The 25,174-nt window shown below is 42.1% G+C and overlaps 1 protein-coding gene across 2 annotated transcripts in view; it reads left to right on the top strand.

Moving 5' to 3' along the window:
- The first annotated feature begins 5,340 nt into the window (after positions 1–5,340).
- The window catches only part of PDE1B (phosphodiesterase 1B), a 141,989-nt gene continuing 122,155 nt past the window's right edge, over positions 5,341–25,174 (top strand). The window contains exons 1-2 of one of the 2 annotated variants that reach the window (XM_039344734.1): positions 5,341–6,122; positions 6,875–6,989. In XM_039344734.1, coding sequence (XP_039200668.1) covers positions 6,008–6,122; positions 6,875–6,989 — 230 coding nt within the window. In that variant the 5' untranslated portion in view covers positions 5,341–6,007. Of the gene's footprint in view, positions 6,123–6,541; positions 6,655–6,874; positions 6,990–25,174 lie in introns of those variants that run through there. The other variant, XM_039344733.1, reaches the window with a different exon arrangement.

Genomic DNA, 25,174 nt, shown 5'->3' with positions numbered 1-25,174 from the left:
GGAAAAAAGTTTTGATTTTTTAAAAAAATCTGATTTGAAATTTTGAAAGGATTTTTGAAGCATTTCTAGTAAAATAAAGTTGTAATTTCCCCAACCTGCTTTTGCTTAATATGTCTGTGGTTGTCAAGATACAGGAGACCGTCCTGGTTCCCAGTCGTGCCAATAACATGTAGCTTTATAATATTTTTGTTATTTATGCTTGTGATGATTTTAGCTCAGAGATGTTAACTTATAGGTTGTCCTTGACTTACAACCATTCATTTAGTGACTGTTCAAAGTTACAATGGCACTGAAAAAAGTGCCTTATGACTGGTTTTTACACTTAATAGTTATTGCAGCATCCTCATGGTCATGTGATCAAAATTTGGGCATTTGGCAACTGGCGTGTATTTATGACAGCTGCACTGTCCTGGGGACAAGTGATCATCCTTTATAACCTTCCCAGCTGGTTTCCTAACAAGCAAAGTCAATGGGAGAAAGCCAGGTTCATTTAACGACTGCATGATTCACTTAACAACCACAGTGTATCGTTTAACAACTGGGACAAGGGTTGTAAAATGGGGCAAAGCTCACTTAACAACTGCCTGGCTTAGCCATGGAAATTTTGGGCTCAGTCGTGGCCATAAGTCAAGGACTATTTGTCCTTTTGAAATAGTGAGGCAACATAACGTTTCTTGGAAAATCATGGTAACCTGCTTCTAGGGGCATCAGAAGATACACAATAATGAGAGAAATTATTTGACAGCCTCCCTGCCAGAAACCCCACAAAATCTTATTGTTGCTACTGGAAAAGGTCCTTGCAGGAATTGGGTACGGCTGGTCTAATGAAAAGAAGGACTTGGGGTGACATGACAGCAATGTTCCAATATTTGACTCTAGAAAGAGTGTAGAGAAGAGCAACAAAGATGATTAGATAACTGGAAGCTAAAACATATAAAGAATGGTTGCAGGAATTGGGTATGTCTAGTCTAGTGAAAAGAAGGACTGGGTGACATGATAGCAGTGTTCCAACATCTCAGGGGTTGCCACAAAGAAGAGGAGGTCAAGTTATTTTCCAAAGCACCAGAAGGCAAGACAAGAAACAATGGATGGAAACTAATCAAGGAGAGAAGCAACTTAGAACTAAGGAGAAATTTCCTGACAGGGAGAACAATCAATCACTGGAATGGCTTGCCTTAAGAAGTTGTGGGTGTCTCATCACTGGAGGTTTTAAAAAGAGACTGGGCAGCCATTTGTCTGAGATGGTATAGGGCAGGGATAGGCAACCTTGGCTCTTTTATAACTTGTGGACTTCAACTTCCAGAATTCCTGAGTCAGCATGGCTGGTTCAGGGATTCTGGCTATTGAAGTCCACAAGTCATAAAAGAGCCAAGGTTGCCTATCTCTGGTATAGGGTCTCCTGCTTGAGCAGGGGGTTGGACTAGAAGACCTCCAAGGTCTCTTCTGACTCTGTTATTCTGTTATTCCTTTCAAGGTGTTTCTATATTTCTTCATCCCAAACTTTAAAGGATTTTAATAGTCATGACTCTAGCTGGATTTTTTCTTTCTTTCTTGGCAGTTGGATACCTATGCAGATTTAGTAGCATTAGTGTTTTTTAAAGTTAGAACATGTGTCAACATGTATATTCTGACCAGGTCTGTGAATATTTTCAAAATGCCTAATACCAGAATGTTGGCATTTGCTTGCATCTAACTAGGCCAGGGCAGGCAGTTAATGAAAGTTCTTGTTCTACATAACTATTTAAAACTGGGATAGATAACTCATAACTTGCATTTTCCATGCTTATTTTTATAAGCAATTTATGTTGCATAACTTCTGTGCTGCCTGCCTTACACAGCTCCTGGTGGCTCACTTTTTTCATTTGCCACTCACCCAGTGTTGGGGCAAACTGCACAAAACAAGAGTTGTGGGGAAACTGTGACTGCCTGCAAAATACCAGAATAGAAATTGGTTTGAAATTTATGTATTGCATTTTTAAAATAATCTTCAGCAGTGTTTTTTAAAAAAACAGTATTGGGTCGTTTTTTAGAAGACTGAGATAATAATGATTTTTCTGTATCTAGCCTCGTTTTACTCTACCTGTTGTATATTCTGGGAAAGAATATACTTGTTACAAAAAGGAGCAAAAGACAAGAGAACAGTTCCATCAGTAGCCATTAATCATAATGGTAGGTAAAGCACCAAGGATGATAGGGTCATGGTGAGAAGCAAAGGACCGGTGTCTTTATCAAGCATCGCTTGGAAGCTCTCTTCATCATAGTGTGAGCATAGCCAGGAAGTATTGCAGAAAGATGTTTAGGGTTTTAAGCAAGGGGAAAAAGGGGGGGGTATGGCTGTAATTCAAAGCGAAAAGAAGAAGAAGAAGAAGAAGAAGAAGAAGAAGAAGAAGAAGAAGAAGAAGAAGAAGAAGAAGAAGAAGAAGAAGAAGAAGAAGAAGAAGAAGAAGAAGAAGAAGAAGAAGAAGAAGAAGAAGAAGAAGAAGAAGAAGTGGTGTCTAGTTTTTGGCATCTTCCTCAATTCTGTAGATATTGGTGAATCAGAGGTTTCTGGATTTTGCATCACTAGTCTAGCGCTAGGAGTGAAAGCTGAGGACCAAATAAGACTTGTCTTCGATCAGTATTCATACATCTGAGGATCTTTTAACACAGTGGTTCTCAACCTTTCTAATGCCGCGACCCCATAATACAGTTCCCCATGTTGTGGTGACCCCCAACCACTTATACATCACTGGGTGCCAGGGGCGTGACCAAAGAAAAGGGGGAAAAAATGGCGGACAGCCTTGTTTGGCGACCCCCATGAAATGGTCGTTTGACCCCAAATGGGGTCCCGACCCACAGGTTGAGAACCACTGTTTTAACAGGTATCCTGAAAACTGTAATATCAATCGGTCTGCCTTTTGCCAGATGTAACATTTTTCAGTGAAGCTATTGAGCCAGCCAACTACCAGAATTTCTTCTGTGTATCTCTAAATATAGATAGTCCTCAGTTAATGACTGCCTGATTAGTGACTGTTTGATGTTATGATGATGCTGGAAGAGCAAGGCCAGTCCTTGAAGTTACAATCATTGCAGTGCGCCTGTGGTCATGACCATCACAGCATTCCATGTTTACATGATAGACGTGAGTTTTATAGCTGGCTTCCAACAAGCAAAATTAATGGAGAAACCAGCGGGAAAATCACAAGTTGCGGTCAAGTGTGATGTCTTGCTTAACAACCATGGGTAGTTCACTTAATGACCATAGCAAAACTGATATAAGTCCAGCACGGACAGGTGATGTTTTGCTTACCAACTGCATAGCTTAGTGATAGAGTTGCCAGTCCCAGTTGTAGTCATTAAGTGAGGATTACCTGTATATATAGCCTCTTACTCCCATGTATTTTTTCCATGATGCTGAAGGAAAGGTCCTCTGCCTCTTTTTTTAAAAAAAATATTTATTTCCCATCTGTATTATTTTTATAAATAACCCAAAGTGGCAAACATACCCAATACTCCTTCCTTTCCCCACAACAACGATCTTTGAGGTGGGTTGGGCTGAGAGAAAATGACTGGCCCAAAGTCGCCCAGCTGGCTTTCATGCCTAAGGTGGGACTAGAACTCATAGCTTCCTAATTTCTAGTTGGTGCCTTAACCACAAACTGGCTCTCTAACTCCCCTTACAGAGATAGTTAACACCAAAGGCTCAAGGTTATGCAGTCAGCTTCAAAGTAAATCAGCACCTCCTTCAGCCCTAATCCAAACAATTTATCCACTTATTACACCTGTAGTCATATTACACCTATAATGCTGTGTACATTTTTGGTCACCATACGTGAGAAATGGACCTGCAGAGTTGGGAAAGGTACCAAAGTGGGCAACTAAATTAGCAGATTGAAGTAGCTTCCCTATGAGAAAAGAGTACAGTCCTCGACTTACAACAATTTATTTAGTGACCATTCAAAGTTACAACGGCACTGAAAAAAGTGACTTATGACTGTTTTCACACTTACAACCTTGGCAGCATCCCCATGGTCATGCAATCAAAATTCAGATGCTTGGCAACTGTCTCAAATTTATGACGGTTGAAGTGTCCTGGGCTCATGTGATCCTCTTTTGCGACTTTCGCAAAGCCATTCCCTTGACAACGGTGTTACTAACTTAACAACTGCAGGGATTCAGGTAACAGCTGTGGCAAGAAAGGTCATAAAATGAGGCAAAACTCACTCAAGAAATGTCTCAGCAACAGAAATTTTGGGCTCAATTGGGGTCGTAAATTGAGGACTACATGTACATCTCCTGAGGTTAAGATGTGTAAGTAGAAACATGATTGATTGATTGATTGATTCCATTGAGTCTTTGTCAACCCTTAGAGACCACATTTTCTCCATAATGATTGGTCCCTAATCTGCTCTTTCAGGACATCCAGTGGTACAGCCATCATCACTGTAATTGACTCCATCCATCTTTGCTGCTAGGGATCCTCTTCTCTTTCCATCCACCTTTCCCAGCATTAGAGCAGTTTCCAGAGAGCTGTGTCTTCATTTAATGTATCCTAAGTAAAATAATTACAGCCTGATCATTGGTGCCTCCAGTGAGAACTCTGGGCTGATTTCTTTAATGATCCATTCTTTGGAATCCCCCCCCCCAACATTAAAGTTCAAAAGCATCAATACTCTTCCTATCCTGCTTCTTCAAAATCCAACTTTCTCTTTCATGGTGTGTCACAAGAAGCACCATTTTTTGCACGATGCTGCTCTTTGTAGGCATAAACACACCATGGCATTTGAATATTTTTTCCAAATGTGATAGAGATACTGTAGAGAAAGCCTCCCTAGTAGAGATTGGTGATGACATGTGGACACATCCCTCTGCAGACATGAGGTTGAGGAAAGCCAAGGGGATATGCATAGCTCTTAAAGCAAATAATCCTCACCTCTGGACATGTGTTTTAACTGAAGTGATGGCAGCAATGACAGGCACTTTGCAGATGCTTAGTGGTTTTTTCCCCTCTACTTCTTACCATCTGGAGCTCAGCTGGGGCTTAAAAATAGCTCAAGTTAAAAAGATTTGGTAGAAGCTACAGATGGCGGTCTCTAGCATGAGACTGTTGAATTTGACTTCTGCTAACTGCTTTGATACGGCTGGCTTAGTGTCATTTTACTTGCCAACAATACAGAAGCGGTTTCTCATTGCCTTCTTATGAAGGGTTGTTTGTTCCTGATTTCTTGATCTGGTCTACAACCCTGGCATTTCCTGGTGGTCTCCCATTCAAGGGCTAAATAAATCAGGGACTGTTGGGTTTTTTGTTTGTTTGTTTGTTTGTTTTTGCAAGAGCAATTGGGTTGGCCGGGTGCTGCCACCTGCCGTGACTTGAAAAAGTGGAGAGTTTTTCCTCCTTCACAAGATCAGAAGTAATATATATAAAACCTGAAACCATAAAAGCTAAATGCTTAGAGTTTTATGATTGATAAACTGGAAGTATCTATTTTTATTTTTTATTTTTGTAAAAGGCTGTCATTTAGAGCGATCAAGAAGACCAGATTAGATTCAAGGAGAAATCAGATCAAACTATCAGCGTTAGCTACTCTCGGTGGATATTCGCTGCCTCCAGAATTACGCGCTCTATTTCTTTCGGGAACGGCTACTGAAGAGCAAAACGGAAGGGAGCAAAACGTCCTGCGTATTTGTAAGCGTCTGTTTCTTCTTCCTTCGGGCTCCTCTGCACGCGCTCAGAGAATCTGTCGCAACGGGCCGGCCGCTGGCCTCGAAAACAACCTGGCTCGCGCGGGGAAGCGCACTGTCCCCGAAAACCGGACCAACCAGCCAATTGGGTGGCGCTCTGGTTACTCCCTCCCTGCCCTCCCCTTTGTTCGGCCAGCCTCTCTCCCTCTCCTGTAGCAGCGCAGCAGGCGCCGCCGCGTCGCACCTGCCGCAACAGGGACCAGCGGACCAGCCGCCCGCCGGCGCCGCCGTGGCGTTGCTCCCTCGCTGAAAGTTGCGCTGCGAGCGATCAGCTTTAGGAATCCGGATGCGCTCGGAGGAAGCAGCAGCAGGAGCCACCGCCGCGCCACCTTTGACAGGATCGCTCGGTGTTGGGACGGCGCACCGGGGTCTCCCGCGGCAGAAAGGGCGAGCAGATCCGGGTAACTGCTAGCAGAGCGAGCTGCCAGCACTCGGGGCTGCAAGGCCGGCCCTTGCAATCAATCGGGCGGTGGATCTGGGCGCGGGGATAGCGGGCACTCGCTGCGGCAAGGGAAGGAGGTGGCCGGCGGGCCATTTTAGCTTCCATTCCAAGCCCGGGACACTTCTAGGCATCCGCGAAGGGGGAGAGGATTTGGGGAGGCGGATCTAGACCCCCTCCATCCGGCGACGAGGAGCAGTGGTGGCAGCGGGTTTTTTTCTCTTCCCCGCGGATCCACGCGTGGGTGCTGCGGAAGGAGAGAGGTGGATCAGGGAAGCCTGGCTCCAGAAGAGGGGGCGCTTCCAAACCGCCAGCCCCTTTGAGGGAGGCCATGATGGGGGAGCGCCCAGCCTGGCACGCGAGCGGCGGGGCGGGGGGATCGGCTGCCAGTCACCCAACGGAGGATGATTCAGGCCCGATCCCGCCCCTCTCGCCTTTACACCCGCGCCGGCAGCGAGTTCCCGAGACAGAGATGAGCACCGAGAAATCAGCCGGTAACACGGCGAACGAGCGCGCAGGCGGGGTGATTGGGGGGTGAGGGGGGTAAGGAGGAGAGGGCGCTCGTAGTCAGAGGATTGTTGATGGTGGTGGTGGGGGGGTTCCGAAGATTGCCGTGGGGCGGGAGGTGCAAGCGGGTTCCGTTTTGGGAAAGAGATCATCATTCCTTTCTCTTTCCTCCCCCTCTCTCCATCCCCTCCCCGTTGGCGTTTAAAGATCCCGAGATGGAATCCCCGCACCTCGAACTGCTGGAGTCCCCAGAGGGCTGTCCCTCCCCTCTGGAGCTCAAGTCTGCTCCCAGTAAGAAGATGTGGGTCAAGCTCCGAGCTCTGTGAGTAACCCCATCGCAGCTCTCCTGCGATTCAAATCGGTCCGTTCTTCTCTGCGGTTAGTTTTTTCTGTCCCGGCACTTTCCGATCTTCCCTTCCGGTCTTCGGTAGCCTTGGATACTTCTCTAGTTTCTTGCAGTCGGACTTAGCCTTCCAAGCCTGATCGGTGTGCAAGGATTTTGCTACAAGTGTGTGTGTAGTTGTGGGAAGGGGAAAGGGCGGTTGGTCTGCAGCACTGACCCTAATACACACACACAGACACAGACACAGACACGGACAGAAAAGGGTCATCCAGTGGTACCTGTGTCCAGTCACCCCGGCTCTCTTCTTTGGGGTTCAGTTAAGCTTCCGTGCATCCCAGTGAGTTGATAATGCTGAATTTTTGTGTATGCTGCTGACATTGGATAGTGCCAGGCTTCACCGCTGGGAGGCTTTTAATTTTTTTTCTCCCTGCCGCAGCAATTAATAGCACTGGCTGAATAGCCTCAAGCTGCTTTGGTATGGGACTTCCCTCCCCCTTCCATATTCCTGCTGTTTCCAGCCAGCTCTCGTTGTGTATTGGGGGGGGGGGGCGCATGGTTAGCATGAAACAAGACATCAAGCTGATGGGATGAATGTGCCTTTAAAAGATGCTTGTCATTTTGTGCCTGAGGATTGGAACCTTGATGTGTATCCAATCAAAACTTGCCTGCCGCTAATTCTGTCATTTAGAGTCCACTTGTGTGATGTGAGAAGGAGTAATGCAAAATCACTCTCCCAAAACAACAGTATATACAATTAAACACAGAAATCTCTCTTTTTGTATCTCTCTTCAGCTCATTACCTCTCACCTGTCTTTTTTTGTTGTTGTTATGATTAATTGAAAACTTAAGATATTTTAGGGCCTGGGAGCAAATATTGTGCTTAGCTGCTGAGCTGAAAGTCCACAGCATATACATTAGAATAGTGGTTTTACTATCTCTGAAAAGTTCCAAGCATGGACTTCAATTTGCATACACAGTGTGGTATAACAGTTGAGGTACTGAAGTACAGATAGTCTTTGTCTGAAATCTTCCTTGTCTTTGAGATGACTTAGCTAACCCTCTGTGTGCTTAGCAGTTTCCAGTATTATTATTGTTCCTAATAGCTAGAGATAAGCATTGCATAGTTTGGAGGTGACCTTTAACAGTGCAGTCAAGATAAAAATCCTTTATCATTTGCCTGGGAAACAGTTCCTGTTTAGCTCAGTGGAACAGTTCTGAGTTTATGCATCATCCCTCAGACCACATAGTGATCTGTGGCCTGAAGCAGCCTGGTTTTCATGCAGAAAGTGTCCCTTTGGTTGATTCAGGACTTAATTCGTATCAGTGAAATTTGTGGGATGTGCTGTAATCTGCTGTTTCTGGATACAAAATTGTTGCACCTTTGCTTCTGAAATCTCCTTCCGAGATTTCAGACATTCTTCAGACATTTTGGATGACAAGTCCCATCATTCTCAACTTGGCTCATCATTGCTCATAATGATGAAGCCTGGTGGGGCTGTAGTGCGGTGCATTTGGATAGCAGTGATTATTTCCTGGTTGGAAATTTGTTAATGTACTGCCTTGTGCTGGAAACACATTGTTGAAATTATGAAATTGTAAAACAGGACATGACTTGAAGGTGTCCTTTTCCCTGTAATCCCCCTGCCTTTTTAGCTTCCATTATCTTAACCTGTTGCATGCAAACTTGCAGAGAGCAAATGGAGATGCTGGCTAATCTGCAGAGCTCAGTGGGTGACCTTGAGCCACTCAGCATCTCTCAGCCGAAGCTACCTACTGGGGTTGTTGTGAAGATGAACCTGAAAAGAGATAGAGAAACATCATTTAAATCACACTGAAGTCTTTTGACTGCGGCGAGTTAAAATGAAAAGTTGGGTGCTTACAATTTGGATGGCTGAGCCATCGATGTAGTTATTTCTCCAGCTTGGTTTGTATCCTGGCTGTTTAGGAATCTGATTCTAGCTCAACAGGGCAATTTAAAAATGAGTTCCACAGGAAAAGGAGCCATTCTCTGTCAGGCTGGGTGCCAGATACCAAAGCACAAATTAACACCTAACTATGAATTACTGGCACTTTCAAAGGACTGAATGGGACAAATGTGATGTTTTGTTAATAGCTGGCAAATTTAATTAACCAAGTATTTTAATATTTAAAAAGAGAAGAGGAAGGTAGTGGAATGGCTGGAATACGACTAGTTGTAAATCTTCGGTGCTTGTTTTTCCTGACGTGGGATTCCTCCCCCCCCCCCATTACTGTGGGGAAGCAGTGTGGAATAGTGTGGGGCTATAGAATTGAGAGATGCCTCATAAGGTCAGGATGGGAATGCCGCAAAGTGGGGAAACATCTGTTTTGCCTGCAGGAGTTCTTGGGATGAATCCTGGGCATTTCTAGTTAAAGGGATCTAGCAGCAGATGTTGGGTAAGATCCTGTTCTGAAATCTACAGGATTATAGATAAACAGAGAAGATCAGAGATAGAGTACCTGGTGGCCTCCAGGCATTTTAGATGTCAACTGTTGTAATCTACATCTGGAATAGGCATCATGGGTTGGCATTAGTGATACTAGCCTTGAGCCCCTAGATGTTGTGGTCAGCACAATCAATGAATGTTTGTCTAATGTCATCTTGGGAATCATTGGATTGAATGGCCTCTCCCCATGTTTACAAACTGAAGCTGTTAAACACTGTCCGATCACTTTTTGGGGGGGAAACTTTGTAATTCAGAGGTAAAGCTTTCATTGCATTCTCAGGATAAAATATATAGATATATTGACTATAGAGAACCAGTTTGGTACAGTGATTAAGGTGCCAGGCTTGAAACCAGGAGACTGTGAGTTCTAATCCTGCCTTACGCACAAAACTACCAGGGTGACTTTGGCCAATCACTCTCTTTTCAGTTGTCAAAGTTGCAGGGACTACTACTCTGAGCAGTTCCCAGGAGTCTATGATGTTAGGTTGGGAACGTGTTGTGATCTCTTCATGTCCTCAATCCTCTTGTCATTGTTTGTCCTTCAGAAACTCTCCAATCCCAAACTGCGTTTGTTCCTAGATCATAACCAGGGAAACTGAGAGTGAAAAAGCTCATAGGTGCTTTTCTCTATCTCTGTTTCCAAGGATCCATTTGAAACAGCAAGTCAAGGAACTGGGATTTAATGTGGATCTTGTAAAATATCTATGTGCTGGCAAATTTGTACGTGCTGTAGTGAAATGTGTGAATGGACACTATGCTTTGTGAAGTAGTCTCGATTTATTTCCTCCTGTGCTTGTTTTGAGGAAGAAATTGCATGATTTCCATGAAAGAATACATACATACATACATACATACATACATACCTATATATATATACCTATATATATACATATATACATATACATATACATATATATACATATACATATACATATACATATACATATACATATACATATACATATACATATACATATATATATATATATATATATATATATATATATATATATATATTGAAGATATTGGGGAAAAGATTATGTTAGAACTGAATGTCACACTCAGATTTTTGTGTTGATAAATATTTTGACATGTTTGTGTGAATCTACAGTTTTGGTGCAGGAGACTTTATGGAAAATTTATTTTCATTACTTTATGCTGGGTTTGAATCTGATTAGAACAAAATGAGGGGAACTGTGTTCTTTATTTTTTTCCCCTAGGCCCAGAATTATCCTTCTATCTTCCCCATGATTATTCAGTTTTATATGTTCACATCTCGTGAGTATATTTCCCCACAAATATTTCATGCATTGTGTGAAATTGTATTTTCTCCATTTCTGGGCTAGCGGTCCTGTTAGTCACAATGCTTATTCAAATGCAGTATTTTAAAAGAAAATCAATATATACTTTGTTGTTATTATTTTATACAGATCTGCCTTATTGTCTATAATTTATCCCTTTGACATTTAGCATCCCTCAACATTTGTACTTTTTCCTGTAGGGAAGCTGCTACAATGTTTTAAATAATTTTTAGTGGTCTTTTCTGCTGTGTTATCCTGCAGATAAAGTTATCAACAAACAATACTTCCTGATTTTGTAATCTGATTTAAATGTAATACAAACCACAGATAAAGCACAAATTTTTCATACAATTTCTTTCCTTGTATATATTCATACACACATCTTATGTTGTTAGCTTCTATACAATATAGCATTAACTTGCCACTTGTGGACGTTAGCCACTGATTATTGTCGTCATAACGTTCTTCTGTGTATAATGGAGTCATGTAGAAGATATGCCTTGTAAAATGCTGCAATACATTGCCTGCATTCTATTTATACTGGAACTCAGTCTATTGTCATTTGTGAGTTTTTTTTCAATAATTTCCTCTAATTTTCAACCTCAAGGAATAGGAACTCCACGCTCATTATTGTATTTTCCCCCTAATCCTGTCCCTGGACTGTAAAAGAAGCAGTGCCTTTTCGTCAAGCCATCTCTTAGTTGAATAAACCTGGAAGGAGGGCTTGTAGAAGGAAATATTGGAGCCAGTGCCTTAAAATGTGACTCCTTATAAGGCAACGGAAGGGTCTAAACAGTTTATTAGACACCTTTAAATCCGTGCCTTTCTTTATCTCTTGGTTAGCATCCTTTGGGGCTGAATATACTTGGGGATGTAGAATTGCAGACCTGTAGGTGATCAAGCAATATTACAGAATACCGGGATGGGGGAACCGATAGCTTCCTATAAGTATTACTGAATTATAGCTTCCATCATCCGTCATGGATAGGCAGGATTGAGACTATTGGGAGCTTCATATTTCCTCCTTTATGGTAGCTAGAAATCATGCTGTTTTGGAAATTGAAATATGTGGGCTGAAATTTCACTTTTGTTCAGGGCTTTGATATATTGTATTGCCACTTAGGGATCTATACTTTTTAAAAAATGGATATTTGGCAGTACTGGATTGCTCTGAAATATTATGAAAGGAATATTTTTGTGTGTTGGAAAAAAAAAGCTTTGAGGATTTCCTAATCATTCCTGGTTGCCCATTCAATATGATTTATTTCCTGCTGGTCTTGTTCCCTGATCTGTTTCAGACCTGGAAGAGTGATTTTGCTGAAGAGTATATTTATCTGTTTGCTTCTAGAGGGCTTACTGTATGTCATAAAACTGGTTTCATAAATATATATAAATATATATTTCTGTAAATTAGTATGGAAGGGACCATTGTAATCTAGAGGCAGAGTATTCCAGAGTGAGTACCACCAAGAAGGTTTGTTTCTGAGTTCCAATCCCCTTCATGGATCTGCAACATGCTTTCTTTGCCCAGGCATAGTCTGTGGGTAGATTATATTTGGAACAGACAGTCTCAAAACGTCAATGACTGAAGTCAGAAATTTCCTTACAAGGAACTCAGGTTCCATTATCCATGCCAGTTCTGGGACATTTGTCTTGGAAGAAGACAACCGGTGTTGAAGGCAAATCATGCTGAAGCTGTAGCAGCTTAGGATTTTTGCTTGAGTGAGGCTTGGACTGTTTGAATGTCACGTATTTGATGGGAAGACGACAGGCAACTATGGATGTGCTTGGGTTGCTTGTGTCTTAAAAAGACTTTCCATTGCATTTGTAGCTGTGAAAGACATTCTGCAGAGGAAAAGATGAGTGAAGAATTCTTCTCAACCACATTTACATTGTGATTTAGCTTTTGATTGGTAGATGCATTTGTAAAGTTTGCACCGAGTGGGCGGGGGAGGTCTTTTCAGCAATCCTTGCTAGGATATGTCTGTTGCTTCAAGCCTGGACTTCTTATCATGTTTCTTACATACACTTGATCTTATCTTTCTACTCTGTTTTTGAATCATGTAAACAAAGTAGTTTAATACGTGTTTTTTGTGTTTATGGTGTTGCATCTGATGGAGTAGTGCAAGGATGCTCCTAAGATACTCTGTGTGTGCACATCTATACCTGTGTCTTTCTCAGTGGAGACTGATGCTGGAGGATATTGTAGGGCAGACATGTCAAACACAAGGCCCGGGGGCCGGATGCGGCCCGCAAAGTGGTTTCATGTGGCCCACGAAGCCATCCTGGAAACAGTGAGGGAACAGCCCCCGCTGCCTTGGCCCTGGCCCAGGCTGGCCGGGAGCCAATGTACAATTTTGTGGTGGCCATCTATGCTGAAACGCATTCTGTCTTAGCTCCACAAGGCCGTCTGGAAACAGCGAGGAACCAGCCCCTGCTGTGTCAGCCCTGCCCCATGGGTGCATGCTGGGGAGGTATCACCTTTTGTGAGGAATGAAGAAATGCATCATCACCTGGAAGTGGTCCTGGTCCTACCCCCTTCTGCCAGAGACCCTCAGATCTGTCCAACTCCTGCCCAGGCCCCCACAGGCACCATTGACACGAACAATGTAGAGCTGGCCATGCCCATCCAGTAGGCCACACCCATTCCATCCAAGCCCACTCAGTAGGCCGCACCCACCCTGGCCACACAAACCCCCTGAGGGCAACCGCAATGCTGATGCGGCCCTCAATGAAATTGAGTTTGACACCCCTGTTCTAGGGCTACCAGATCTGCCTTGAAAAAAATCTGTATGACCACTAGATCACAGCAGATATCTAGTCCTAAAATATAATATGTCAGTCTCCACTTTTGATATTGAAAGTGTTCTGGGTCCTGTTTTTCTTACATTGGCTATGTGTGGGTTTGATTATAGGAGAGTGTGGTGCTGCCTTAGCATTTTTCATCCCTTATCTCTAGTCTCTGTTCTATATGGTCGGATAATGATGGTTTTGCTAGATATTGTACAAAAGGGAGCAGATTTGTCTAGTTCAGATGGGTTGAAGTGTTACTCCCATCACCCCCCACCCCATCCCTGAAGGGAAGATGATGGAAATTACTCCAGAAATATCAGAAAGTTTGGGGGAAAGCTAGAGAATAAGCTGAGTTCCTTGTCCAAACATGTACGAGGATTTTAGCAGATGTTAAAATGAAACTATATATGAGGCTTATAAGGCCACAATTTCCTTTTAATGCCATTCATTATATTGGAAAGTTATAGCAGGTGGCAGCACGTAGCCAACTATGGCCCTTCTTTAAAAGGCAAAGAGTGTTGGACCTGGTTGACACTTGGTTGAGAGAGACCATCAGGCAATTCCAGAATAGTAGCCTAGATTGGAAATTGGAAAAAAAATATGGAAGAAAATAATGGCAAACCATTTCCATATTTTATGTTTAACTTTGGAACTTCTCTCAAACCCTGTAGAACTCTATTCAAAATGATATAAACTGATTGCACAGGGAGAATATAATGTACCTGCTGGATTTGGGGAATAGCTTCTTCCTCTTAGATTATTGATCTGTGCTTGAGGAAATATCACTCTACTTTGGTTTTTCCTGCCTTTAAAACCAAGGAGATAAATTAAGTCATTTTCCTTTTTCCTAGCCTACAGCACTGTCTGAATAATTGAACCTGACCTACGTTGATGCTGACACCTTCCATTGCTGTTTCATTTATGTAATCTAATGGCTGTATTATGTGTGTGCTTATTTATTTAAACTGTTTGAGATTGCAATTGTTTTGGTGTCTTGTTTCCCTGTTAATTCCAATCAGCTCATGTATTAGCTTGGCAGCTAGTACATTTTAAGATCTGTGTTGGGAGATGTTCCTTGCCTGAATGCCCATTTTCAGTTATTCCTCCTGACAATTGGATGATTGATAGGAATAGAACTGCACAGGTAGTCCTGCCCCGTCATGTGACCATTTAGGGTTCTGGATTGTTGTGGGTGAATGTTAAGAGAACTGAACACTCTAGAAGAGAATCTTCTACTGGTTGTTACCAACACTGAATGGCATGTATAATGCAAATGAGATCTTCCTACATAAACCCACCCCTGTCAGTGTTCTTCTGGAGCCAAATGGGAGAAGCCATAAGAGAACGGATGCCAACCTATTTCACAGTGGCTTGCATGTGAGAAATGAGTGAAAACACTATTATGTAATTATTATAGACCTTCATGGATTTTGACTGAAATCCTCAAAAGAAAGTCCATGAATACCAAGTGATTTCCCTCAATTTCTCTTCCAGGAAACGCAGATGTTTTTTATTTTCTTGACTATCCTGTAGGGAGCTTAGGCCAGGGGTCTTCAAACTTGGCTCTTTTATGACTTGTGGACTTCAGCTCCCAGAATTCCTCAGCCAAGTTTGAAGACCCCCGGCTTAGACCAAGAAAGAGTAACTAGCTAATGATCTCTCTTTGTCCCTCAAGGGCTGAGCAAAGATTTCTATCTGAATCCACTTGAACCATGCTCAGCTCATAGCCAATTGCTTCACGGTCACCTCACACCATGAGATGAGTGGCCTATAAATTTGATAAATAAACAAATAAGCATTGTGGTATTCTCCAATTTGCCAGCTTCCCATTGATTTGGGAATAAAGGTTCCATCAAGGCAGGGAGGGAATGCCTCTGGAGAGCTCTGGATTGGTTAAGGCTGTTTTGCTGGTGCTTGGTGGGATGTTCAGTACTTTACTTTGTCAGAGCTGGGGAGACTTGATTCTGTCAGTAGTTGCTGGATGAGCTGATGCTGAGCTGGCTGGGACAATCTTGTTTGAAGCAATTGGGAGTTAGTTTTAAGATTTTGTTATCCAGAAATGGGTTTGACCGCTCTTTCACCAAAACAACCCTGGGTTTCAGTCAAGTCACAGCATCTCTTTTGCAGAGCCAGATGCAGTTGTTTCGATTCCAATCCAAGCAAGTAAAATAACAGAGCTATGTTCAACTGATTCGTCATCTCCTCAGTGGGTGATGAATTTGTGCATTATCTTCACGTTATGTGAATAACCGATCCATCAATGTACATTTTATGCGTTCAAAGGCCTGCTTCAATTGATTGCAACTATATGCACAGTTGGATTGGTTTTTGAAACTTGTCTTTGCAGATTAGCCCCTCTGTCCCTTGACCCTGATGTAGTTTAAGGCAGCTAGATTCTGTCTCAGTAATTGGGTTTTGCAGGCAGCAATGAGTTTTACATTTAGCAGAAATCAAATTAGACTGGCCAGGTATAATCAGCTGATATGGTGCATGGGGATGTGTTTGAAGACCTCTGAAATTTAGTTTGCAATATACTCCAGAGATGCATTGTATTCCTTTCTATATGCTCCTGTTGATGAAATCAGGCTAATACAGGGAAAACCTAATTGATACACAGAGGCGGCAATTAGAAACCGTAACAGGATTCTTCACACAACATGTTTTTGAGCATCAAATATCAGCATTTACAAAATACATCCTACACATTTTCCCCCAATGGAAACTCTACTGTAAATTCAGCTGAATTTTCATTTCCATTTTGACAATTTTCACATTGCATGTGTTAATAAATATATTTTCTGTGAGTTGGCCTGATGGGTTTGGGGAATAGTGGTATGAATCCATTTTGCTTGGTCTTGTTCTCTCTCAACCTGATGCCTATTTCCCACGGTACTGTATAGGAAATGTCTTGAGTGTTTCTATTGTTGATGCGTCAGTTTGATGGGTAGAGTCTTGGTGAACACATTCCACCAGACAAATGAAATATTCAGCTCCTTCGCAGCAAAGTCTTGTCAGGTGGTTGGCTTCAGGGAACTGTACAGGTAGTCCTCATCTTACAACCATTCATTTAGTGACAGTTTTAAGTTACAGCGGCACTGAAAAAAGTTTTCACATTTATGACCATTGCAGCATTCCCATGGTCACATGATCAAAATTTGCTGGGCAACTCGCATGTATTTATGACACTTGCACTGTTCTGGAGTCATGTGATCACCATTTGTGACCTTCCCAGCTGACTTCCAACAAGCAAAGTCAATAGAGGAAGCCAGATTTGCTTAAAAACTGCATGGTTCACTTAACAATTGCAGCGATTCGCTTAGCAACTATGGCAAGAAGGTCGTAAAATAGCAACAGCAATAGCGGTCAGACTTATATACTGCTTGATAGTGCTTTACAGCCCTCTCTAAGTAGTTTACAATGTTAGCATATTGCCCCCCAACAATCTGGGTCCTCATTTTTTACCAACCTTGGAAGGATGGAAGGCTGAGTCAACCTTGAGCCCTGTCAGGATTGAACTCTACTGTATTCTGATGACTGCACCAGTGCAACAAGTTCAAATTCAGTTAAGTAAGTTGGATCAGTACCATGGACAGTTCTTAATGTAATTTGAATGTACCCAATGGCTTGTCCTTTTACAATTGCAAGGAGATACTGCTTCAGCCCACTTGTGGTTTTAGGCAAGCTTTGTTCTGTATTGGCTTGAAGGAACCAATTGTGGTCCCTAACATGCCATAGTCTGGATCTATTATTCTTTTTTACTTCCTTTAGATTGAGAGTATGAATGAGTCCTGGGGGTAGTTTTTTGAGTACAAGAGTTGTTGCAAGATCAAGATCCCTTGGGATAATTTTGGAGACAGAAAATAGACCAATATTTCTCTTTTAGAGAAACTATTCTGAACCTCAGATTTACCTGAATCCTTTTCAGAACATTAGGAAACTGTGAGTTTCGTTAACATGAGAAATAAGGGAAAAATGGTTTCCGTTTGGAAATGGGTATCAAAGCTAAATTCACTATTGGTCAGATATCTGAGTCTAATTATGTTTCTTCTGTTGTTCCACAATCTCACAAACTCTATTACATTATTATCAAGATTATGATTTAACCTTCTGAGGTCTTTGGTTTGGAAGCATCCTCTAAAGCATGGGTGTCAAACTCACCACGTCACATGACTCGTTGCGACGTATCATGATTTTTTTTCGCATTGCCGGAGCTGGGATGGGCATGAACTTCACATGATGCAATCGGCCCGCAATCCAGCAGTTTGACACCCCTGCTCTAAAGCAATATTTTTTGGGGAATATGGAAAGGATTCAGTATTCATACTACCTTTTATATATTTCAATTGCTTTTTATGTGGGAAAATAAAATAATAAATCAGTTACACTTTGTTGAATATCTATATGCAGAATTATAAGTGAATATCCACATAACACATGATAAGTTTCTTGTATAGAAGCTTGGTCATGGGTTGGTGGCCAGAATAGTCCATATTTTGTGATTAGGGTATGTTAGTTAGCGATACACAAATAGGTGCTCATGTATACTGATATGTCTATAGACCTATCTCTTGCTACCCATCAGGTCCGCTGATGGCATTTGAAATAAAAGGTGTCCTATTAGTTTTAGAAGGTTCCCTACTGTTGTGCCAACGGTTATGAAATAACAGAGAAGCCAACCAAGTAGTCATTTATATTGTTTTTAATCCATCTAAAACATAGTGAATTTCATGGGGAAGTGTAGCAAACAGATTCTATCGTGGTACAGAGATGGATCACTTGATGTGGCACTAAGAGTCTTATGTGCCCGAAAATCTTAACAGATTCATTGCAGCAGTAGCTTTTGGGGACAGGAATCCACTCTTTCGGATGGGAAAAGTATTAACCTCAGTTAGCACAGAGAGTTGTCTTGGTTATGGGAAAAGATAAATAAACTGTAGGATTAAAAAAAAAGGCCATGAGATTCAAAAAGATTTATATGTGACATTTCTCTGCAATACTGACTGCTGAGTCCAAGATAAGCACATAGAGCCATCCTTACTTGCAGTAATTGGCAGTAATGAAATCTTCCTGGATTTTTAAAGAATAATAGATTTATTATGCTGGAAACGATTGTGGTTCAATGCATCTTGGCCTCTCAGGGGCATTGACTGGAGCCAGATTTGGTTAACCAAACAAAGCATCAGTTGCCAGTGGTTCGTGTGTGTGTGTGTGTGTGTGTGTGTGTGTGTGTGTGTGTGTCCGTCCGTGTGCACGTGCGCTTGTGTATAGCTTAGCCTGAGCCATGAGTGTGAAGTTGATAAGAGTTTGTGAAAAAACAGGTAGTTCTCAATTAACTATGGTAATTGGGACAAGTATTTCCATTGTTAAACAATGCGGTCATAAAGTGTGTTTTTACTTGACTGCATTGTTTAGTGACGGCCCTTCTCTGCTGCTGTTGTTAAGTGAGGATTGCAGATTGTAAAGCAAGTCACAAGTGTGTCACCAGCAGGCCGATAGGCAGGTAAGTGACTGCTGCTAGAGAGGGTGGAGGATGTGTGGGTGGCATAATGTGAGTGTTGTAGGCTATGGGGGGGAGGGATAGCTGCTACTAAGTGTGTGGGGGGAGTGTAAGTAACTTACCGGAACAACTTGCCACTATCCCTGCTGGCTTCTCCATTGACTTTGCTTTAGGACAGAAGTGGGGAACGATGGCCCCTTTATAATAATAATAATAGTAAAGTTGGAAGGGACCTTGGAGGTCATCTAGTCCAACCCCCTGCTCAGGCAGGAAACCCTATACCATTTCGGACAAATGGCTGTCCAGTCTCTCCTTAAAAACTTCCAGTGACTTGTGGACTTCAACCCTCAGAATTCCTGGAGCCACAAGTCATAAAAGGGGCCATCGTTCCGCAGCACTGCTTTAGGAAAACTGATAAAGAAGGTTGCAAATGGTAACTGTATGACTGCAGGATGCTGCAACCATTGTAAGTGTGGCCTGGTTGCCAAGGGACCAGATTGTAACCATGTTACTGTAGGACCCCTGGGATCGCTGGAACTCAAAGGACTGATCATAGGTACCATTTGTTCGGTGCTGCTGTAACTTTGAACAGTCGTTGAGTGATTATTAAATGAGGATTACCTGTAGGTTTCTTGGCCCAGTCAATTCTTTGTCAACTGCTATTTGTCAACCTCCCTGGGGGACTTGGTAGGCCTGTGAGATTTATCCTTGATAGTAATACTAATTCACAACTTGCCCCTGGATTGGTCAACATTGCAAACAAAATTATCTAATCCCTCAGTATTAATCATGCAGCCAGTAGGCTGACTTCAGAATAAGCCATGGGAGACAGGGACTGCAATCTTGCAAGAGAAAGATAAGAGGATGTTCAAATAGTTTATGTGTTCGTAGCAGCAGCATAATAGTTTATCCTGTGTTTAAAAATTTAGTCAGGGCTGCCAACCAGCCGCAGGAAGAAAAAAACATTTTTTCTCTCTCCCCCCCCCTTTTTTTGTGTGTGCTTTGGATGAGTTGTTTTGATGCAGTTGGACCTTTGGGATATCAATGGACATGCTTCAGGCTTGCAGAACTGCCTTTTGTGTTTTTACTAGAAGCTGGCCAAGTGGGATCAGGTGCAGGATAAGAGCTTTTCGGGGTGGGGTGGGGTGGGGAGTTAGGAAAAAAAATCCTTAATTCAGACATAGGATCTTGGTTTTTCTAATGATCCCAGTGGTGAGATTCAGCCAGTTTGCACCAGTTCGGCAGAACCGGTAGCTAATTTTTTGTTGCCCAGGCCCAGAATGGACTTCCGGAAGTGGCATCTACACAGAGAACCGGTTGTTCACATATTTGAACCCCACCACTGCTTTTAGCCAATTTAGTTTTGGAGGGGGAGGGGAGAGGGAAACATTCTGTGGTTGTTGCTCTAGCTTGTGCTAAGGAATTGGGATTGAGGGACCATTGCTCATATATTATAATTAGCCATACAAAACTCCTAGCAGAATTTGGACAAATCCCAAACTGCAGCTGATCAAATTCAAAATTAAGGGACAGTCTTCCAAACTGCCTCAGACCGTTTCCAAGTCCTCAGGACACTTCAGGAATAATTTGACTATCCATTGATATGCAGACATTCTGTCTAGAAAAGCCTATATGTTTCATCCCCCAATTTTTTTTGCATGTAAGCAAATATAATTACAGCATGGTGAAAGAAGTCTGAGTGTTGTGACCAACAACTAACAGGGGACTGCTTTACTCAAAATTCTCTTTTTTGACACAACTTGAGAAGAGGGGCATAAAAAAAAACATACCACAAACTACTCTGGGGCTATCACTGCCTTTTGTAGCTGTGTGCCCTAGTTTGCTAGCTGCAAGAATACTTTTTCGGATTAAGTGTGATATTTGGATTCAAAAAGGATGTATGCTCCTGAAGCTTTACAGTCAAGCAGGTTTTATGATTACACTGAGTATTAATTTAACACTTTCTGTATGTGTAAGTGACAGGGTCACAGAATAAAGAATGCAACCAAGTGAAGAAGAATTGTATTCATTTCTTTAATTTCTATCTCATCTTTCTGTTCAACTAAATTACTCAAGGGAGCTAGTATCCAGTTCTTTTTTTTTTTAATCCATTGCCACTTCCAAGAAAGAGATTGATTACATGCCATCAAGTTGTTTTCAGCTTCTGTTAACCACATAAGCATTTTCCCCCACAAAGATCTTTCCCTGTCATGGACTTTCAGGTCTTCCAGTGGTGCATCCATTGTTGCCCGAATGGAGTTCATTCTTTTTTCTGCTGGCTGCCTTTTTCTTTCCTTTCCTTTTACCTTCTCCAGCCTTATCCACAAAGCTGGGTCTTTGCGTAATGCATCTGAAGTAGAATAATTTGAGTTCTCCCAACTTCACATTTCCTTCCTGGATTGTGTTCCATGACCTTAATCAAGGACGACGTTCTTTAAATTTGGACGACTCTGTCAGTTGAAGTAGAGAATGAAACGTTTGATACTGTGTTTCATTCATGAGGATTCCCCAACGCTTTGTCTCTCCCGCTGACATTTTGCAGGTTAATTTCACGGGGCCACAGGTATATGGTATGTATTTTACCAAGGCTGCTCCCAAACCCCAAGGAAAAAGAGGAAATGGTTTTTAAAATTGGTAATCTGTAAAAGCTACTCTTATACAAACTGTATGGAATTGCATGGGTCATACCTTGATACTTCACAGAACATTTAGGAAGACCTCTAAAACAGGGCTTTTCAACCTTTTCACCCATTGTACCACTTTTAGGATATGGCAACATCCGAGTACCACCAGTCACCTAGCAAGGTGTCAAAAACTTGACCCCCCCCCAAAAAGGAAAAAAAGTGATAAAAGTACAGGTAGTCCTCAAAATACAACAGTTCATTTAGTGACTGTTCGAAGTTACAGTGGCACTGAAAAAAGTGTCCTCCAAGGCACAGCTGAGCCAGACATCTGCCTGCCCACCTGGCGGCACTCTTCCTCCTGTCTGAGGTTTTCATTGTTGTGAGCATTTCTGTTGAGGACTGACAGCGTGAGTGGGGTGGGGGAGGTGTTTGGTTTTTATTCTCCCCTTCTGCTGGGTGGTTGCAGCAGATTTTGGTCACTTCACATGACCCTGGGACACTATGACCATCATAAATATGAATCAGTTGCCAAACATCTGAATGTAAATCACAAGACTTTGGAGAGGCTATAACATTCCAGCTGATCGGCGCTTCTTCTGGGCTCAGCAGAAGTACCAGGATCAGCACCAAGTTCCAGCTGGAGCCTGGCGCTGATCCTGGCACTTCCGCTGAGCCCTGACAGCCCTGCAGCTCCAGCCATCTCTCGCTCAGGCTTGTGCAGTGCTGCCATCGATTCAGCTCATTCCCCTCCCCCACTACCACTTTTCTAGGGTGCTCGCGTACCACCTGCCAGGTGTCAGTGTACCACAGGTAGTACCCGTACCACTGGTAAAAAAGCCCTGCTCTAAAAGATATACATACAAATTGCCGGCACTTACTTGACTGTAACTGGACAGCCATGTTTGCAAATTGTATCCAGTTTTGGTCAAAACGCAAATTAGTCATTGACATTTTTTTATTGCCTAGTGAGACATAAATGTTCAATTTGCTCATGATGAGATTCTGATTTGGATTTGAGTTGACCTGACTATTTCTCAAAGCAGACTGAGGGAAGCCAGGATGTTTTCAAATTACTGAAGTTCAAATCAGACCTTGTACAAGTAATCCTTGACTTACGATCACAACTGAGACCGGAACTTCCATTGCTACATAGTGGCCAAAATTGTGGAAACCTTTTGGGAAAAGTATATTTTTGAGGTTTGATGGCTAATAACACCACTTTTTTTTGGAGTAGTACCACAAAATTATATATCAATGGAAAGATAATTTAATCAAGGATGTAATGCAACAAAGTTTATTCAATTATCTGTACTGTATTCTATGAAAAGTTATAGCCAAATAACCAGAAAAAGGAAGCACAACTTGCTTAGGTTGATATCAGGTAGCTTTCCTTCATCTGATTGTAGCTAATGAGCACAAGTGTTTAGAGAGCCAATCAGGTGTCATCTTGTTTTGGCAATGAGCCAATCAGATCACAGTAGGATTCAGTTATTGATGTCATGTATTGAAGCTGAGAGGAGGACATTTGTCAGTGTGTTATGTGATAACTATCAAGTTGGTTGGGTTTTTTTGTGCTCTTTCATTTAGTGAGCTTGTAAAACGTAATAAAATTAAAATAATGGTGCAAAGAGTTGACTGGTTGCCCAGAAAGCGATGTAAAATAGTATTATTAAATGAACAAGGCTACAGTTATAAAGAAATTAGAAGAAAAATTGGTGGAAAGTTAACCAAAGGTGGCATTTCTACTGTACACTTTTCCCAAAAGTTTTCCAGAATTTTGGCCTGTACTGTAAGCAAGGTAGTTGTGCAGCTGGGGTCAATTTTACGGCCTTTTTGCCATGTTTGTTAAGTGAACCACCCTGGCTATTAAATGACTCATGCAGTGGTTAAGCGAATCTGCTGATTTTGCTTGTTGGAAGCCAGCTGGGAAGGTGACAAATGGCAATCGTGTGACACTGGGATGCTGCAACTTTCACAAACATATGCCAGTTACGAAGTGCCTGAATTTCGATCACCTGGCCAAGGGGATGCTGCTGCAATTGTATGTCACTTTTCTCAGTGCTGATATAACTTTGAACAGTCACTAAACAAACAGCTGTAGCTGAGAACTGCCAATAGTTGATATGTTTAGGCTGGCTTCCACCCTGAAATGTGTTGAGATCCAAATTTTCTTCTACCTAGATATGAAAGATTGTGCAACATTTTTATCAGAACTTTTGGTTGTTTTTTTTTTTTAAGTAAATGGTAGTGCTAGATTCAGGAAATACTTCCTTTTGTTCGTACATTTTCACAGTTGCAGCAATCAAGAGAATTGGTGATTATTCCATTGATCAGCAAGTATAGTTGGAAAGAGAGAGGGAAAATTCCTGCAATGAAACCATTGGAAAATCATTGCCTGTGACAGGCACCAACAGTAATGTTTCCTGGTATGTGTAGAGTCTGGATAAGGGTTTAGCACTTGTGAGTTTTGCTCTGAGCATTTTGCTCTCTGGAATTTGAGGCCTGTGAATGATTGGAGCCTTTTTCTTTTATTAGTTCTACTACAAGCTTTATACATCACAGCTCTGAAAACAGAGCTCAGGTCTATTAAAGGTTATGCCACAACTGATTTTCTTTTCCCTTAATAGAATTCATGGTGCTTTATTGCTACAACAGAATAAGTCAGCTACTTCTCTGGGTTTTAAAAGGCTGAGATGTCTGGCTGTCGTGGCACCATCTGTACTGAGAATGGGCAACCATTTTGTGGCCAAGGACCACTCTGAATATTTTTTGAGAGCTGAGGGCCACTATGTGAGAGGAGCCATATTGTGCATAGCAATTGGATTGGTTTTTTTCCCCCTGAAATTTTAGCGTGTTGCTTGTTTTCTTAACCATAATATGCTTATTTTAGATTGTATGCTACAGTTTTCAACTGTTTCCCAGGAAATTATGCCACCAGCTCTCAGCAGTCATGATTAGGAGGGGCTCTGTGAACTACAAAAAAAGGATTTGGAGGCTGCATCCTACTCTGAGGCTGCAAATTGCCCACCCTCAAAATACACCGATAGTAAGGTGACCAACCGTCCTCCTTTAGGAAGGACAGTCCTCCTTTTGTGAGTTCTGTCCTCCCTTGAAAAGTGTCCTCCTACATGTCCTCCTTTTCGATATTTGAAGACTAATCTGCAGGGCTTTTTTTCCCCCTCATAGAACGCACAGAATGGCGTTCCGGCACCTTTTTTTTGATGGTTTTTTTTTTCAACTTTTGCATGAGCTGTGCTACTCCCCCTATTGGCTTTCGAAAGCCAATAGGAATTGCTGCTGAGCGCAATTTTATTTACAATATTTTTTCTTCAATTTATTTGTGTCCTCCTTTTCATTGTAAAAAAGTTGGTCACCTTACCGATAGGCACACCTGCTTTAAATATAGGATTACTGTGTTGCAATGGAGACTAGGAGCCTTGGATCTGTTACCTCCTGAGTCTATGGCAAAGCCTGAGTATAGCCT

The sequence above is a fragment of the Crotalus tigris genome, unplaced genomic scaffold (assembly GCF_016545835.1).
Source record: "Crotalus tigris isolate CLP2741 ecotype Arizona unplaced genomic scaffold, ASM1654583v1 scf7180000017937.1871474, whole genome shotgun sequence".
Taxonomy (NCBI): Eukaryota; Metazoa; Chordata; class Lepidosauria; order Squamata; family Viperidae; genus Crotalus; species Crotalus tigris.
Note: the sequence above shows the minus strand (reverse complement) of the source record. Positions and strands in the feature narration are given on the sequence as shown.